At 33.8% G+C, this 16941-nt stretch overlaps 2 protein-coding genes across 2 annotated transcripts; one reads left to right on the top strand and one right to left on the bottom strand.

Moving 5' to 3' along the window:
* Positions 1 to 2595: 2595 nt before the first annotated feature.
* On the bottom strand, positions 2596 to 7830 carry LOC121729865 (transcription termination factor 5, mitochondrial-like). The gene is made up of 9 exons (XM_042118530.1): positions 7663 to 7830; positions 7325 to 7562; positions 7014 to 7174; positions 6496 to 6836; positions 5298 to 5429; positions 5092 to 5210; positions 3689 to 3919; positions 2722 to 2997; positions 2596 to 2629 (listed from the first exon to the last, which is right to left on the bottom strand). The coding sequence occupies exons 1-8, from the start codon at positions 7790 to 7792 to the stop codon at positions 2760 to 2762; spliced, it is 1590 nt and encodes a 529-aa protein (XP_041974464.1). The 5' UTR covers positions 7793 to 7830; the 3' UTR covers positions 2596 to 2629; positions 2722 to 2759.
* Positions 7831 to 8338: 508 nt separating this feature from the next.
* LOC121729873 (transmembrane protein 43 homolog) lies at positions 8339 to 12131 on the top strand. The gene is made up of 7 exons (XM_042118544.1): positions 8339 to 8569; positions 8674 to 8900; positions 9947 to 10140; positions 10319 to 10494; positions 11087 to 11315; positions 11440 to 11545; positions 11893 to 12131. Exons 1-7 carry the CDS (start codon positions 8465 to 8467, stop codon positions 12008 to 12010), a joined length of 1155 nt encoding a protein of 384 aa, XP_041974478.1. The 5' UTR covers positions 8339 to 8464; the 3' UTR covers positions 12011 to 12131.
* The last annotated feature ends 4810 nt before the right edge of the window (positions 12132 to 16941 follow it).

Raw genomic sequence — 16941 nt, forward strand, 5'->3', positions numbered from 1 at the left:
AGTTATAATTACCTGTAATATCAATTAAAAATACTGTAAGTAAGTAAGTATAACATTTTGTTTTAAATTTAAAACATTCATAATAATTATAATATTTACAATTGAAGTATTTTGTAATGTATTTTAAATATTTATATAAAATATGTTAATTACGCATTCCCTGTGCCTTATTATTATAAGTTTATTATACATTTTAAATATTGAATTAGTATAACGTTAATATCACTAGATGTTAATATAAAATGCCTACAGCTACATACCAAAGAAATGTATCAAGGTGAATTGTATTATTTAAAATATTATAATATCGAAACCTTATTTATGTTCATACATGTTTTGAGATTGGGAAATCCTATATAGAAACGAATTATAAAGCAATAAACACGAAATAACAATGTGCGAAAGATTTTTTAAATATAATCATAATTATAATTTTTTGTAAATATTGTAACGTGAAACATGTGCCAAGTAATAAGTAGGTAAGAAAATGAGGCAATATTAGTTTAGTGAGCTTGCCTTTTTATATTATTCATTGGTATATTAATCTTAAATAGCATTTAAATACTTTAATATTACGATAAATATGGTGAGGTAAACTTTGAAATGTTTTAAAATCTTAACCGAAACCATAGACTAAGAAAAATATACCGAAACTGTAGTTTGTGTGTTTTCCAATTACAGTACATAATGCGACTCAGCAGCGCACAACGCCAAATTGAGTTAATTCTTGATAGGGAATATTAAGGAAAGGTCGCAGCAGAGGGCGCTAGCCGCTACTAGCACATACGCTAAGGGTGGGTTGCACCCATAGATAAAGTATTATAGTATAGATGTAGTCTTAGCCCGTCATCGCATGGCCATTTTCATACAAGTAGTGTGCGTTTATTTTCTTGAATATATATATAGGAGTCGGTCTGCATATTTATTACATGAAATATGCAGACCGACTCCTTTGTTATGTCCTAGTAAGTAGGACATAACATTACAGGCTTTTGACGCTTATACACCGATATAAGGCTCTCTCCAGTCTATAGTACCTCAATGGTTGCACCAACTTACTTTAGCTATAACTGTAACTTTAACTATAACTACAATGCAAAATGTAAATCTTTGGTTAAAGTAAAAAATGGACGCCATATTTATCCATAACCTTGAGCTCGACAAGGTTTTAAATGAACGTGGCGAAAAAAGGAACGCTGTCATCATACAAAAACGCCATTTTTGACAGTTCTCCTTTACCACGTTCATTTCAAGACTTGTCGGACCAGCTGTCATCTGTCAAATTCTGTGGTCAAAGTTAAGGTTAAAGTTAAAGTTAGCCTTAACTATAACAATAACTTTAACTTTAACCACGCCTCTGGTGCAACCCACACACGTCATCTGAATATTGGCAGAATCGTTGCCAATTAACGACGAACAAAACTTTTTGTTTGCTGTCTTCTGCTGGTGCCTGGTGCCGCCTCTAATGTGAAAACATTGCAGTATTGAGTTTATTGAAATGTGAATTTGTTTGAGTGCTTGTTGTGCGAAGGCCGAAGCGTTGCTGTATTTGATACATTCAACGTAGCATTATGCCGTATAAAGCGCTCTAGTGCTGCAATTGGAAAACACACTTTATTATACAAACTATAGCAAATAAAACCTACTGTAATATTTTATACTGTGCCTAACGAAAAAAAACTTATTTTATAAATGTGCCTTACGACAACCACTTTACTAAAATTCAAGACGAAGAAGTTTTGCCACGAGTCCAGTGTAGATAAGTATCTAAATAAATAAATGATAAGTTAATTATACTATTCTTATTATTAGGTACTCATTTAGTAATGTTGTAAATATTCTAAATGTAAGTTTTTATATTGTATCTCTTGAGTGAGATCGGTTGCCTAGATGTACGTTAATATATCTAAGCTAGCAGGGTGAGATATTATGTAGTTGCTTTTACACCAGTAAAATAAGTTTTACTATCTTTGGTTGTTTTAATGATCTGATGGTCGATTACCTCTAACTAAAAGACATGGAATTTATATAATTATTTATTTACATATGAGTGAAAATCTATAAATAATAATTAAAGTAGATAATATACTATTTTGTAACTGGTTTTCTAGCTACTTACATACTTTAGTCACGAGGCGAAAACAACATACTACGTGTTACAGGCACATTATATCGAGCACAGCATGTTGGGCTGCAATTTCCATGTTATATTTTAATAGCTAAAAGATCATAAGCATAACAATGTATAGAAAGTGCGGCTCGCCCCGTTGCACAATATCATAATGTGCGCGTACAATTGACAAACTTTAGACGCGATGTTGTATTTACATTTTTAACCGACTTCAAAAAAGGAGGTTATCAATTCGACCCATATGTATGTAATATTTCCAGAACTGCCCAGTTTTCGTATAAGTATATTAGTCTATATCAGCTTCTGAACTAATGTGCCAAATTTCAAAAGTGTATACTGTATGTATGTATGTATGTTATTTTATATTTGTGTTCGCATATCTCCGGAACTACAAGTCCGATTTAAGTGATTCTTTTTTTGATGAACTACGTAGTGTTTCATTAAAATCGGTTCAGTAGTTTTTAAGAGAGGGAATTTTAATTCTTAATTACGTACAATTTTGACGCCTCCGTGGTCTAGCGGTTAGAGCGTCGCTCTCGACTCCGGAGGTCGTGGGTTCGAATCCCGCGTTGGAAACATGTTATTACAATTTTGAAGTCGGTTTCATCTTTTTATCTAAATGAGTATATCATGAACTATTCACAACTTTACTTTGCTCACTTCTGCCGTCACTTTTGTCCCAGATGCCATCGCCGCTGAAATGATATCCCTTCTCCATCTCATACAGAACCAGGCTCAGTATCTGACTGTCCGTTAGTCTACTGAAGTCCATGTTGTTGTAGCTTGCGTCTAGTGTCGATTCAGTGCTGATTGGCTCACCTTTTCTTAGTTTTATTAAATAGTTCAAATGCTTTTGGATCTCTAACCTAGAAACAAAAAGAAATGATTACAAATTGCAATCGTAAACGACTAAATATTTCCATAATATTGTCGCAAACAAAAGAAATAAAGACTGAAACTATCAATTTCGATATCGGATACGGCAAGTAAATTGAAAGATAATAAAAAAGTCGTAAACTTTTACATGAGGGATATAGATTACTCATCAGAAGAGTATTAAACTGCCTATCCCTATAGGTATAATTTGTTGTTGTCCGGTGTCTCCCATTATTTTATTACAGATACACAGACGGCTAAGTAATAGACAATGAAAGATTCTTATGTTATTAGCATAAAGGTCAGGTTATAGTTAAGGCTAACTTTAACTTTAACCTTAACTTTGACCACAGAATTTGACAGACGACAGCTGGTCCGACAAGGCTAGAAATGAACGTGGGCGGGGGCGCTGCTGGTAAAGTCGGGAACTGTCAAAAATGGCGTTTTTGTATGATGACAGCGTTAGTTCCTTTTTTCGCCACGTTTATTCAAAGCCTTGTCGAGTTCAAGGTTATGGTTAAATATGGCGTCCATTTTTGACTTTAACCAAAAATAATATGACATTTTGCATTGTAGTTAAAGTTAAAAGTAATAATTAATTATTAAAGTAAGTTGGTGCAACCCACTCTTTGCAGTTAGCACGGCCACAACTCACTGAACCATTACAAAGACTTTACTCACCTCGGATACAACAATATCTGACAGTTATCGAAAATGACGTCATCGCTGAAATCCCTCTTCAGCGTCTGTATATTATCCGCTATGACGTCGAGCGCGGTGTGCAGCCAGTACTTGTGCCGCTTGAGTTTGGCCAGCACCGCCTGCATCGTCAGACGCCGGCTGTTGAGCGACGCGCTGATGTAAGCGCCCACGTCGTTCCCGCACACCTTGGCGCCGAAACCGTTTAGGAAGCTGAAAAATTGTGAATGTGAACTGGGTATTTTTTTTAACCCCGATGAAATAAATAAATAAATAATGTTATAAGTTTGACGTGTCAGTCTGCCTGTGACATCATAGTATCCAAACGGGTCAACGATAGGATCAATATTGTTTTTAGCCAGTTTATGAGTTACTCATGGATAATATTGTCGGATCTCAGTTATGTTACACAACTTGTAACTTCCAAGCAAATCAGCTTGTAAACTTTTCTTGAGTAACCATAAATTCATCTTAGACGTGAGACTGACACCTACATGAAAGCTTTTAAAACACTCAATATGTTCTTTTAGGGCTGATTCAGACCGCAACGCGACGCGTAGATGCATTTCTAAATTAGTATGGATTTGACAGATTCACAAGACGTCTGACGCAATTGAAATCTGTCAAATCCATACAAATATACTATTGTTTTTTCAATTATTTTATATTGACGGTAGAAACTGCTTACAGCGGTAAGGCCGCCAATTTGCACATTTTTAAATTTGTAAATTTTATTATAATTGTATTGTCATTGTTTTATGTATCTTTTGTTGTGTTCTTCATTTTGTATGTTACTTTATGTGCAAATAAAGAATTTATAAATAAATAAATAAATTTAGAAATGCATCTACGCGTCGCGTTGCGGTCTGAATCAACCCTTTAGGCGTGCGCGTTCCTCGGTCGTGTGAGCGAGCTGCGTAACACGGTGGCAACACGCGACGCCTGTAGTGTTGGTAAAAATAATTGATAGTTAAATATGCATTAGCAATAATTAAATTAATCGTACTTACTAAAAAATACGATTACTAATATTATCGTATTAGCAATATTCTGCGATCATGACAAAAATCACGTCCGCGCTGTTTCGCACCGCGGCGCTCGGCTATTGTAAGTTTGCTAAATTTCACTCGATGCGAAATAATACTTGACGCGAGCGGTGCGATGTGAACCGAAAGTTCACGATGCCTTGATTTTAAGCAATTAGCAAAGCACGTAGCATGCTATGACATAAAAATTAGCACCTTAATTAAATTAATAGTAAATAGCATTAATTCCTATTACTAGACGCCTGTGCAGCGCGCTCGCGGCACGTACGCGGCGCTCGCGTCGCTCGTACGCTCGAGGAACGCGCACGCCTAATGTGGGAGTCAGCCTTATTTGCTTACGAGTTGAAGATTTTATTCGAAGACACAAGTAGATTGAAACTATAGCATTGTTTTTGAGCTTCCTGTATTTTATTTAACCTGTTTATCATTTTCTTTTCATGTACCACCATGTACAGCATCTAAATAAAAGAAAAAAATTATAAGCATGTTGAAAATAGATAGTAACAATGTTGTACTGATTATTTTCGATTGGTTTCGGGAATTACCCTAGAATTTGTTGATAATATTGAATATTCCTTGAGGCTCGATAAGTGTTCAAGTCTTTCTCTAACAGACCTGGGCTGCATACAGAATACACGCAGGCAACGATACTGCGCCTCGTCATTGATGTTGTATTCCTGTAAAACATGTCAGTTATATAATTATTAAATAAAATATATAAAACTAGATGACGCCCGCAACTCTGTTGCGCCAGAATTCGTTTATCGCGCAGGAACCGTTTTTACTAAAATACACTTAATTTTCTGGGTGAACTGATTACTTTTAATAATTAAATTTATGAAATAATAAATAATGTTGCATGAAAAGTGTTTTGTTTCCCAAATTCGCCTATGACGTCTTTTAGGTTACGCGCGACCACTGCCGTTACAAAATAAGTTTATAAATAAGTCTTGTGTCTCAACTCTGACATATTTCTTAGGACCATAGTGGTCCCAAATATTTGCTTGTACCAGATTTTCCAGTACTATTCAAAAGCAAGCTTGTTTCTTGTTTAATATCTATTTTTTACTAGCTGTTGTCCGCGACTTCGTCCGCGTGGACTTCAGTTTATAGCGCGCGATGTCAACAAAATTGGTGTCAAAAGCTTTTATAAAAAAAAACCCTGGTACCCCTTAAATCAAAACAGCTGTGCAGTGTGTGCATAATATTTCATTTTTTTAAATTAAACTTTATATTTTATGCCAAATTTTAAAGCTTATTTAGGCCCATAATTACACAACTTTACCCATAAACTATTTATATCATTGATAGGTTTAACTTTTAAGGTTACGTCACTGCATAGATAAAGTACTGAGTTATTTAAAAAAGTAATAACAATCGAAAAAAAAAACGAAACTCGTATGTAAGATGATACCACCTCTAATAGAAAGAAGTCTGGGCAAGTGTCACCGCGATGTAGGAGACGCACGGCGCCATCTATTATGAATTTTTGAAACTAACTTAATTTAAACAAATTTACGCATTTTCACCCCCTTACAACCCTTTTTTCCAGTAAAAAAGTAGCCTATGTCCTTTCACAGGCGTTAGACTATCTGTATACAAAATTTCATCACAATCGTTTCGGTAGTTTTAGCGTGAAAGCGAGACAGACAGACAGACAGAGATACTTTCGCATTTATAATATTAGTATAAAAGTATAAATTTAACTTGTACCAAAAATTAATACTTGATTTAAAGGCATACCTTTAAAATTTCTTTAATTTGCATAAGAGATTGATAATTATTTTTTATAATGGCTGGTTCTAATTTCATGGCTTCTCTGACATCCAAGCCTGCTAGGGTACCAACATTCTCCAATATGAGTTTAGTGTTAACTGGATCTGCTGATATTATAAAACCATTTCTTCTAATAACATCGGCATTGAATTTTATGTCATTTTCGGCAATGCGTAAAGATTCCAAAATATCTTCATATGGTCTATGCCTCATTGGGAGGTAGTTCCTAAGATACTTTTTAAATTCATCATTACTTATACCTAATTTCCAACTTAAAAATCTTTCTAATACACTCATTCTTACTGTAACTGAAAAAAAATTTTTAGTTGAGTAATTATCAAGTTTAAAAAATTATGTTTTTTAACCCATAAATCCCCAAGCGACAGTCGGCTGCCGCATAACAATTGAAAGTCTATTGTGTCTGCAATACCCATGATGGAGGTGCTACATAATATATTACACTTGACATTAAAATATACACATACCAACATTAGTTTTGTCATCTTCAAAATTATTATTTACTTTCTGATTCTGAGGCAAAGCTCTGAAGAACTCGTACAATACTTCTTGTAAATTAAAGTTTTGTTTTAAAATGCCATCTCTTTTTAGCTGGCAAATAGTCTTTGACTTCACTATAGTGTGGTATCTGGAATAACAAAAGTATAAGACAAGATAAATTGATATTTAAAAATAATATTATAATCTTTGAGATAATATTATAGATAAGTATTCAAAGTATGGTTATGATTGTAATTGATGTTAAGTCTTTTAAAGCCAAGAATAAATTGTAGGTTACCTGATGATATACTTTGGTATGATGCTGGTGAATTGACACTCTTTTAATATAACTCCATAGTTCTCCATTGATATTGGATTCATACTGAATAAATGTGGATCAGAGCATGCCTGCTCAGCTGATATATCAAATTTCTGTAGTATCTGAAGTATGTATTGTATATCTTCTTTGGAGAGTTTCAGTATATTTGGATGTTTCTTCTGTAATTCAGGAAGAACACTTTCCTCCAATCTTGAGCCTAAAATTATTTATTTGTTATTTTTACCAAAAATATACTCAGTCCTCAGACTTGGTCTGAGGACTGAGTAATGCACATTTAAATACGTAAAATAATTTACCTGTGACTTTCTCGTAAAAGTGTATAAAAGGTATATTATTATTATTATAAGATAATTTTCGTATCCTTGCGTTTTTTTTAGAAATAGCAAGAAATGTTTTCATTTGTGTTAAAAATCCCCTTGAATGCATTGTCAAAGCTTTTTGTTATAACTAATTCTTATAAAAATGGAATTAATATTGAATCATAAATTCATAACCTCCAAAAAATCCAAAATATTTTTGTAAAATGTAAACAAATTCTTCCTCTCCATCTTTTATATTCCTTTAATATTTTTTTTTGCCAATATTTCCCAAACCAATTTTTGCACGTTTTTATTATAATTTATAAAGTTTGTAACACTGATTTGTTTCTGTTATTGCCTATTGGATTTCATGGAATTTATCAAAGATCTCTATTTATATTTTCAAAAGGTTAAGCCAGAGCGTACAGCGTATAACATTTAAAAAAAAGTAAAAACAAAGTCTTGGAACTTGGAACTTCCAAGTTCCAAGTTCAAGACTTTGTTTTTACTTGTTGGAAGTTGGAAGTTGGAGTTTGGCTTTGGCTTTGGAGTTTGGACATGTCTTGGAGAATTGGATACAATGTTATTGGTCAATATAATTTTTCTTAAAAAAAACAGTGTCAGTATTGTCACTGTCAAGTGCAAATTCTGAAGAGGAAGGAGGAAAAACAACAAAAAATGAATTGGTGATATTTTTTGTAAATTTTATTCTAAATAAGTTATTACTTTGAAATTCATGCTCTAAATTTTAAACGTAAGGTATAACCATTTTTAACTGTACACAAAAGATTGCATACAAATGGATTGGGGGTCCGTACGTATGCAATTCAAGCAAACATGGCACACGACTCTTCTAAGCCTCTTGCTATTTACCGGTGTCACATATTTCCTGATTTGGGCTGAGGTAAGCCTCTTACACATAATATTATTACCGTAATTTACAATTTTTTAAGTTGTAACAAATTCCAAAACATTTATAATACAACTTTACTAATTCACAACTTGTAGCGTCAAACTATACGAAGTAACTTGATGTTGGAAGAACTTATAAATTCGGCGGAGAGTATAGACGTACACACTGGAGATGACGCTGCTCGGTACGAGGGGAAGGTCGTTCATATAGTGGGACCTATCAGGATATTGGAACCAATATCTGAACCTGACTATAATCTGCATGTTCAAGCTGTGAAGCTGAGGAAGCGAGTGCAAATGTATCAATGGATTGAAGAGTCAACGTAAGAATAACATTACTTCTTATTTAAATGACTATTTATTTAGATGTATATGTCGCAGCCGACTGGTTTAAATAGCCATTCAATCAAACAGCTAGCCCTTTGAGTGAACAACGCCATTCAATCATGCGTCTAGCTTTTATATTGAATATTTTAGTCGCTCAAAACGTTCAACACTACAGCTGATTCAAAAGCCGCCGTCTAATTGAAGTAGGTCAGCACGCACCGCTAGGTGCATTTTATTTACAATATGGCGTCAACTAGCAAGTGTTTGTTGGTGTTTGTGGTTGTTTTTCGGAAAGAAAGTAGTTAATAAAAGTTACAAGTGTTATTAAAGAGACAAAAATTGTGGAGGCACATACAAGTGAATCAAAATTTCAACAAATATTCAAAGAGAAATTACGGGATTATGAAATGGATGGACGCAGCCACCCGGGAAGGGGGGTTGGGGGGGCCCAGCCCCCCATCAAAACAAAAACAAACACAATTCAGAAAGTCCAACAGTTGGTTAGGTTAGGTTAGAACTTAGACCATAACACAGAGGGAGCCGAGCGAGCGCAGCGAGCGTGCTGCGGCAGCAGCCGGCGACCGTCGTTAAGCAAAAGGGGGGCGCAGCCTCCCACCAAAACAAAAACAAACACAATCCAGAAAGTCCAAAAGAAGGTTAGGTTAGAACTGTGACTGTGCTGCGGCAGCAGCCGGCGATCGCCCTAGTTAATTTGCCATTAAACCAGTTGGCTAAGCGTCGTCTAGCCGTAGTGTTGAATGTAATAGTCAACAAGTCGGCTAAACGACGTATAGCCGTGTGATTGAATGGCGTTGTTCAGTCAAAGGGCTGGCTGTTTGATTGAACGGCTATTTAAACCAGTCAGCTGCGACATATATATAACATTGAAACCTTTTTGTAGGTTATCTTAGAAAATGCAATCCAAACAGACCCTTAGCTGCTTGTTGATTTTTTGTCTTTGTTAAATATTTTCTAATTCTTGGGTTTACAAATTCTGTCTTTAGAGTAAAAAATTATTAATCATTTACTTTTACAATTGCAGAGATAATGAAAATTTCAACAATGAGCCCTCGGATGAAGCTCATAAAACATACTGGTACCACAAAGACTGGAAGGACTATGTGGTTGATTCATCATTATTCTACATTCGACCAGGCCACCACAATCCAACATCAATGCCAATATTTAGTGAAACTCATATTGCTGAGAGTGTAAAGATTGGTTGGATGACTTTAGGTATGATTCTTTACATAAGTTGATTATTTTATGGACAGCCAGTGTCCTTGTGTGTTTTTGTATCATAAAATTCTGGTCTTAATACATATTATAAAAATTAGAAAAACCAAAAAGATACATAATAAAGTTAACTTCCTATGTACTTTCAATTATTTTCCATTAACATTTTAAATTACAGGTGTGGATGTAAAAAGAAAAGTAAATGATTATTATGAGGTGTGGTCTGACTCTCGACCAGAAAGGAGTGATATAAAATTGCATTCAGGATTCTATTACCATGGTAATAGTGCCTTGGAACATGAAATTGGTGATCTCAGAATACATTTCTCGTATGCAGGAAGAGAAGATGATATTGTAAGTTCCTAGTAATATAAGATTTTTAATCTTACATAAAAATATTTAATTAGTTAAAAATAAAACAGATTGCACAAATGTTGAATAATCCTTAACCATCTTACTAATAAAAAAATTTACACAGCATACTATAACAATAAATATTTTGACGACCTCTGTGGCTCAGTTGGTGGGCTCTTGGTAGCTCAAGCCGGGGGTCGCGGGTTCGAATCCCGCCGACGGAACAAAAAGTTTCCAAAGTTCCTGGGTCATGGATGTGTATTAAATATTTGTATCATATAATAAAAATCTTAAATATATGTTTAATATAAAAGTATTAAATATATTTCCGTTGTCTGGTACCCGTAACACAAGTCCTTTAGGTACTTACCACGGGGCCAGACTGACGTGATATGAAGCGTCCATAGATATTATTATTATTATAACAGATAACTAATCCAGGTCTGTTTCCAATGTTCTAGATAAAAACAAGCAGAACTTGTAAATTTATTAGTTGTGTGAATATTTACTAAGGGGGTATAAATGTAACTTAACAACATTAAACAATAATTTGAAAACAAAAAGTTGTATGACTTTTCACTTTTAATTTCAGTATACAGCGGTAGGTGTAGTAGAAAATGGAATCTTGCAAGCTTACGGCCCTGAGGATTTTCCAACTGCAGACCCTATTTGTATTTTGCGGAAAGGCTCATACAGCTTGAAACAGATTTATGATTTAGAAAATCGTGATGCCAATGTCCATACTTGGAAGTACAGACTTTTTGGGCTTGTTCAAGTGTTTTCATCAGCAATGACTCTACATCCAGATTGGTTGACTTTGTGTAAGTATTCACATGAAAGCCCTCGTAGCTGTAAATACATACATAATTAATAATATATATTTATTTTGTCGTCAAACTGACATCAGAAAGTAAGATAGATGTTATGAGTAATTTTTTTTTTCAGTTTTACAAAGTTGCTGGATATCCAGTAACCTGAGGCGGTGCAGCAGGCTGTGGATTAATTTTGTATTCTGCTTTTCTTACACATTACTGGTTATCTCTATTCCTTGGTAAGTTTCAACTTATGGTTTTCAAAATTAAATTAACTATTCTGGGAATAGACCTACTTGCTCTTGTTTAAAACAGGATCAAGAACCATTTAAAATTTGAGCGGGCCTAATAATTCAAATACATTTATAAGTGTGTTATGAAGTTGTGCTATTTGAGCAGATTTGATTGGCTACCAGTTTGGCTATGAGTTGGCACTGGCCAGTAAACTGTTTAGTTTAAAAAATGCATCCTTAATTGTAAAAAATAATTTATTAGCTGTCCAATTTTAAATTTGGAATCCATAGCCAACAACATAGATTTGCTGTCTAATTTAAAAATTGGAATTAATAGACACCGTCTCTTCCAGGTTGTTCCACAAGCCGTCGTTCGGTGCGCTGGTGCTATGCGGCGCGGCTCTGCCCCTGCTGCACTACTCGACGCTGCTGACGCGCGCCCGCGCCGCCTCCCCCGCGCGCGACCGCTGACCGATGTACGTGACCTTGCCGCAGATAGCTGAGCTGATGGCCATGGCGCTGCTGTACGCCTACCTAGCCGGGATATACTATCAGAGTTGATTCCTATGCAGATGGGGGACCAACGTAGTTTGGTCGCGTTAAGCCAAACCCATCCGACCGATTACAGCTAACATAGAATCGACATAAGCCGACCAACTGACGTAGGTCGGTTAACCGCCTAGGAATTAATTTCCTCGATGGTACTTACACTGAGATACCTGATACTAAAATCAAAATAACGGAGGCGCAGAATTTTATATGAATTGTCACATATTTTATGATGGTTTGTGCCTCGAATCGCCGTTTGGTTTTTAGTGCAATCGGTTATCTTCAAAAATAATATTTTGTTATTAGTATTAGACCCAATTTCACCAACCTATGTTTGTTAAATCCTAACGAGGCATTACTTAACGGAGCTTAGAAAATTAAACAGACTGTTAAAATACTTATGTCCCACAGTAAAAATTTAACAGCGGATTAGTAAATGCAATGTTATATGAACAACAAGTGAACAACTATCAATTCGTTCATTCTTGTTATAAGGCGACGAAATTGCAATGTGCAAGATTAATACGACATGTTTGCTGCAATGTGTCACTTTCTTCCATAGTAGTATAATAGTAGATAATGCGACCAAATTAAAATATCACTGATCGCATACATTTGTATAATAGTTCTTCTTAATTTATCAGGTTAATAATTATTATCTCTCAAAGCTGAAAACATGAATCATAATAAAAACTTTTATTTACATATTTCGGTTTGGTAATTTTGATACAAATTAGTATAATTGCAATGTCAAGGAAAATCCGAAGGCTGAATTTTTGGCAAAGTGAAAATAAATAATTATTCATAACTATGAAAATAATTAATAATAAGGACGTAGCGGAAACATGGCGGAAAGACTCAAAAGTCAAAACAGATTCTTTTATTGATATTGCATATTAACAGGCTGTTATATGAGTCAAAATAACAACTTTCAAAGACAATCTTTGAAAGTTGTTATTTTGACTCATATAACAGCCTGTTAAATATTTAACGGACCTCCATAGCAGGAATTAAATTTAACACCGTGTTAGGTGATTAAACATGACATTAGGGCATGGTGGAACGCTCGATAGCTCTAACATGCCATTAACTGATTTAACAAGCCATTATTTATTTAACATTGCTTGATGAAACTGGGTCTAAGTTTAGTACTTAGTAAATAGTAACATACTTACGTTTGGTGACAAAAATTCGCAATCACGACAAGATTTTAGTTTCGAGAATCTCTTGAGGAGATACTAAACAGGTACCAATAATGATAAAATACACTTTTAATCCTATATTCTTAATGTAATTTATTAAACGAAGTTAATTATTTAATTACGTGAATGAATACTAAAATAATATTTTAGAACTTTCGACGCCAGAGGTATCATTGAGTTAAGTTTGAGTTTGAGTTGAAATATTAATAATAAATAAAATACTAACTACCTGGCATCGTACTTAACAAAAATAGTTATTATAATTTAAAAGCAAATCATAAAATATACAGCGTACAAAAATCGTGTCATTTATGATAATTGATAGTTAATGAAAAAAGATTTACATCCAATTTACGAAATGCTACCCGTATTTAAATTATAAATAGGAACTATTAGAATAATGGAAGGAATTGAACTTTCAAGTTACCTTAGTAACTTTAGCGTCCCTAATTTTAGAATAAATCTAAGTCCCACGCTCGTCGGCTCAAAATAGCAATAACGTGCCAGTAATTTATATAATCAATGTTATTGTACTTTTCCCTTACCAATAAAATTCTAAACACTGTTAGTACTTAATATAGTAAAAAAGCTTAAGAGGGCGAACTAACCCCAAAAATCAAACATCGTTCTTCTCTCTTCACACTCACGCACGTTTTTCATATGCCAGGTGAAAAAGAACGACGCGGACTCATCACCAAATTAGTTTTTTCTCAATAACTCGATAAATATACAACATTTATAAAATCCGCTATGTCGATCTCTCAATGATAGAATTTTATACAATGTGTTAAAATATTGACTTAGTTCAATGTACGGTTATGGCAATAAATGAAAAATTCATGAAAATTAGATTGAATTAGATGCATCTTTGTGATTTTTTTCTATCGAGAAAATTTTAAGATATCGTGTTTTTGCTCAGATCGAATTCCCGGAAATATAATGTAGTATCTAATTTTAGAAAATAAAACAATTTGGGGCTTATTTTCAAGTAAGTATAAAAATGAATTATAAAATCGACAACCCTTTAAGGAGAAGTTTTGTGACAGTTTCAGTTTAATTTATATTTTGTTGTTTGTGTTGTCTATTATATAAGTGTTTACATAGTTTATATTTAGTATACATGTTTATAAGTATCATTTAAGAACAACTCATCTGTTGATTATTTATTAGTTAATAGTTACCATTAGTATTTTATGCATCATATTAAAAATAGATTAGATACTTTGGACATATCATAAAGTTACTCATTAGTCATTTCGTCTTCTTTGATTAAGCACTTTGTAGTTACAGTAATGGATTTTTGCGCACATTTCAATATCGGTATAAACTATTTATTGTTGTAATTACTTAGATCTGTTAGAATTTTTATACTGCAGTATAGTATTACGCTTGGAATATTACTAAAATAGTAGATACGTAGATACTACCTAACTATACTGTGAAGCAATTGTATACCTATCTTTTATATACTTTTACATGTTTACAAATTAATAAAACTGTTTAATATTTCAAAAAAATACAGTAGCACTAGTACCTACATTTTTTTTATGAAATAGAATAGAATAAGCGTTTATTTGCAGCTATAACTATGAAAATACATAATAAAATGAACTAATAAAAATAAAAAGTTACAAAATCGCTGAATTATCAATAAATATTAAATGAGTACATTAGCCGCAAATTGGACCAAGCTCGGCAGTGTTGGAACACCCATAGGTAGTTCCAACGCCGGTCTTCCGCTTGACCCATTCCGTGACCTCACAGCCGTTCCAACTTTTTTGTGACACAAGTCTTACATATCACTATTCAAATACAATCAACTTTAAATAAACATATTTCACCAATCATAAAATATAACTAAAGTAATAGTAATAATAAAAACAATTAAATTCATTTCAATCTTAACAACAATAATTACATTACTTAAAATTTAATTACAAATATCTATACCAAATTATATTATTATTATTATTGTGAATAAAAACCTGGGTATTGCATTAAAATATTTACAGTAACAATTAAAAATTCGAATAAAATAAAATATTTATTAAAAAAAACTAAAAATAAAACTGCGTAGATAAACAAATCAAAAAGAAGGCGAAGGAAATTGATTACTGACAAGACTTCAAAATGTTTTGTTATGACTTATTATGACAGTATTATTATATCATGGTAAAATTTACATTGAACTTTTAATGGATTGATGGATTAAACTAAATACCTATGGATTAAACTTAATATTATTAAAATAATTAAAAGTGTTACAAAATGTTACAAAAAACAGGAAATAAGGGGGCAAACAAGCAAACGGGTCACCTGATGGAAATCAACTTTCGTCGCCCATGGACACTCGCAGCATCAGTAGAGCTGCAGGTGCGTTGCCAGCCTTTTAAGAGGGAATAGGGTAATAGGGGAGGGTAGGGATGGGAAGGGAAGGGAATGGAGGAGGGTAGGGAAGGGAATAGGGTAGGGGATTGGGCCTCCGGTAAACTCACTCACTCGGTGAAACACTAGCGCAAGCGCTGTTTCACGCCGGTTTTCTGTGAGAACGAAGTATTTCTCCGGTCAAGCCAGCATTCGTGCCGAAGCATGGCTCTCCCACGTCAAAAAATAAGTAACATACGTTGTCTTCTTTAGATACCTTCTTTTTAGGATTTTTTTTTGTTTTAATTTTTAATGTTGGTACCAGTGCTACACAGCTAAACACTACTTAAACTACCATTGATAAACATTAAACTAATCTCAATAAACTATTCTAAAACATTGTTTAAATTAGCTAAATAAAATAAAATTTGTAAAACCTATGACCAAATAAAATTATAAATAATAACATATTTTTTGTATTTAATTTCTAATCGTTTTAAAATAATATAATATACGGTTTGCATAATGCACATTGACGATAATTGTAACAATTTTTAATTTTGGTAAAGAAAAAGAGAATAACATCAAGACGTTTTAATATTTTTTGCAACGGCAAAATGCAGATAGACTGCACCAATGAACAATGCCAGTTTGGCTTATGTAAATTAGTCGCATTCAATTAACTATACACAATAATAGCATTCCAGCATTAGTTTGAACACTTTTTACGCCAATGCAGCCGAGTGTGCTATACCTACCTATTTCATGATGACGATCAAATGGTCTTATCCCGTTGCTGTCATTTAAAAAAGTAACATACACAATAAAGAAAATGCCAAAAACGTCTGCTCCAAGGGGAACAGCCGTTAGGGTGAAGCCCAAAGAGCGTAATTTGTGAGTTGTGAGTCGCAGAATTTCGGTCGCGTAACTATCTTTTCATACAAAATATCATGACTCACAAAATTACGCTCGTGTTAATCAAACAGGACTTTTGTATAAAACTGAATGCAGCAGAATTTCTGCCAGTCGAAATTCTGCGACTCACAACTCACAAATTACGCTCGTTTGGCTTCACCCTTAGTCCTGTAAGGAAATTGTCATTTCCTTCAGAACCAGGTGGTGTAATCGATGCTTTACGCATGCGCCGCGGACACAACATCAGCTGTTCGCGATTAAGGCGGTGCTGGTTTTATAAATATTTTGTACGAATCAAAATAATCGTTCCTCGATAATGATAGCTCGTAGTAGGTGATATTTTTGCAGTAGTGGGAGCCTTATTAGCTGAAA

This window comes from Aricia agestis, chromosome 8 (assembly GCF_905147365.1).
Source record: "Aricia agestis chromosome 8, ilAriAges1.1, whole genome shotgun sequence".
Taxonomy (NCBI): Eukaryota; Metazoa; Arthropoda; class Insecta; order Lepidoptera; family Lycaenidae; genus Aricia; species Aricia agestis.

What these genes read in the sequence shown, in the direction of transcription:
- LOC121729865 (XM_042118530.1), bottom strand. Translation starts at nt 7,792, where the DNA reads ATGCATTCAAGGGGATTTTTAACACAAATGAAAACATTTCTTGCTATT. An exon ending in ATACCAAAGTATATCATCAG is followed by an intron (nt 7,175 to 7,324) that starts GTAACCTACAAT and finishes TTGTTATTCCAG; the next exon opens with ATACCACACTATAGTGAAGT. An exon ending in AGATGACAAAACTAATGTTG is followed by an intron (nt 6,837 to 7,013) that starts GTATGTGTATAT and finishes ATTTTTTTTCAG; the next exon opens with TTACAGTAAGAATGAGTGTA.
- LOC121729873 (XM_042118544.1), top strand. Translation starts at nt 8,465, where the DNA reads ATGGATTGGGGGTCCGTACGTATGCAATTCAAGCAAACATGGCACACG. An exon ending in CAATGGATTGAAGAGTCAAC is followed by an intron (nt 8,901 to 9,946) that starts GTAAGAATAACA and finishes TTACAATTGCAG; the next exon opens with AGATAATGAAAATTTCAACA. An exon ending in TCCAGATTGGTTGACTTTGT is followed by an intron (nt 11,316 to 11,439) that starts GTAAGTATTCAC and finishes TTTTTTTTTCAG; the next exon opens with TTTTACAAAGTTGCTGGATA.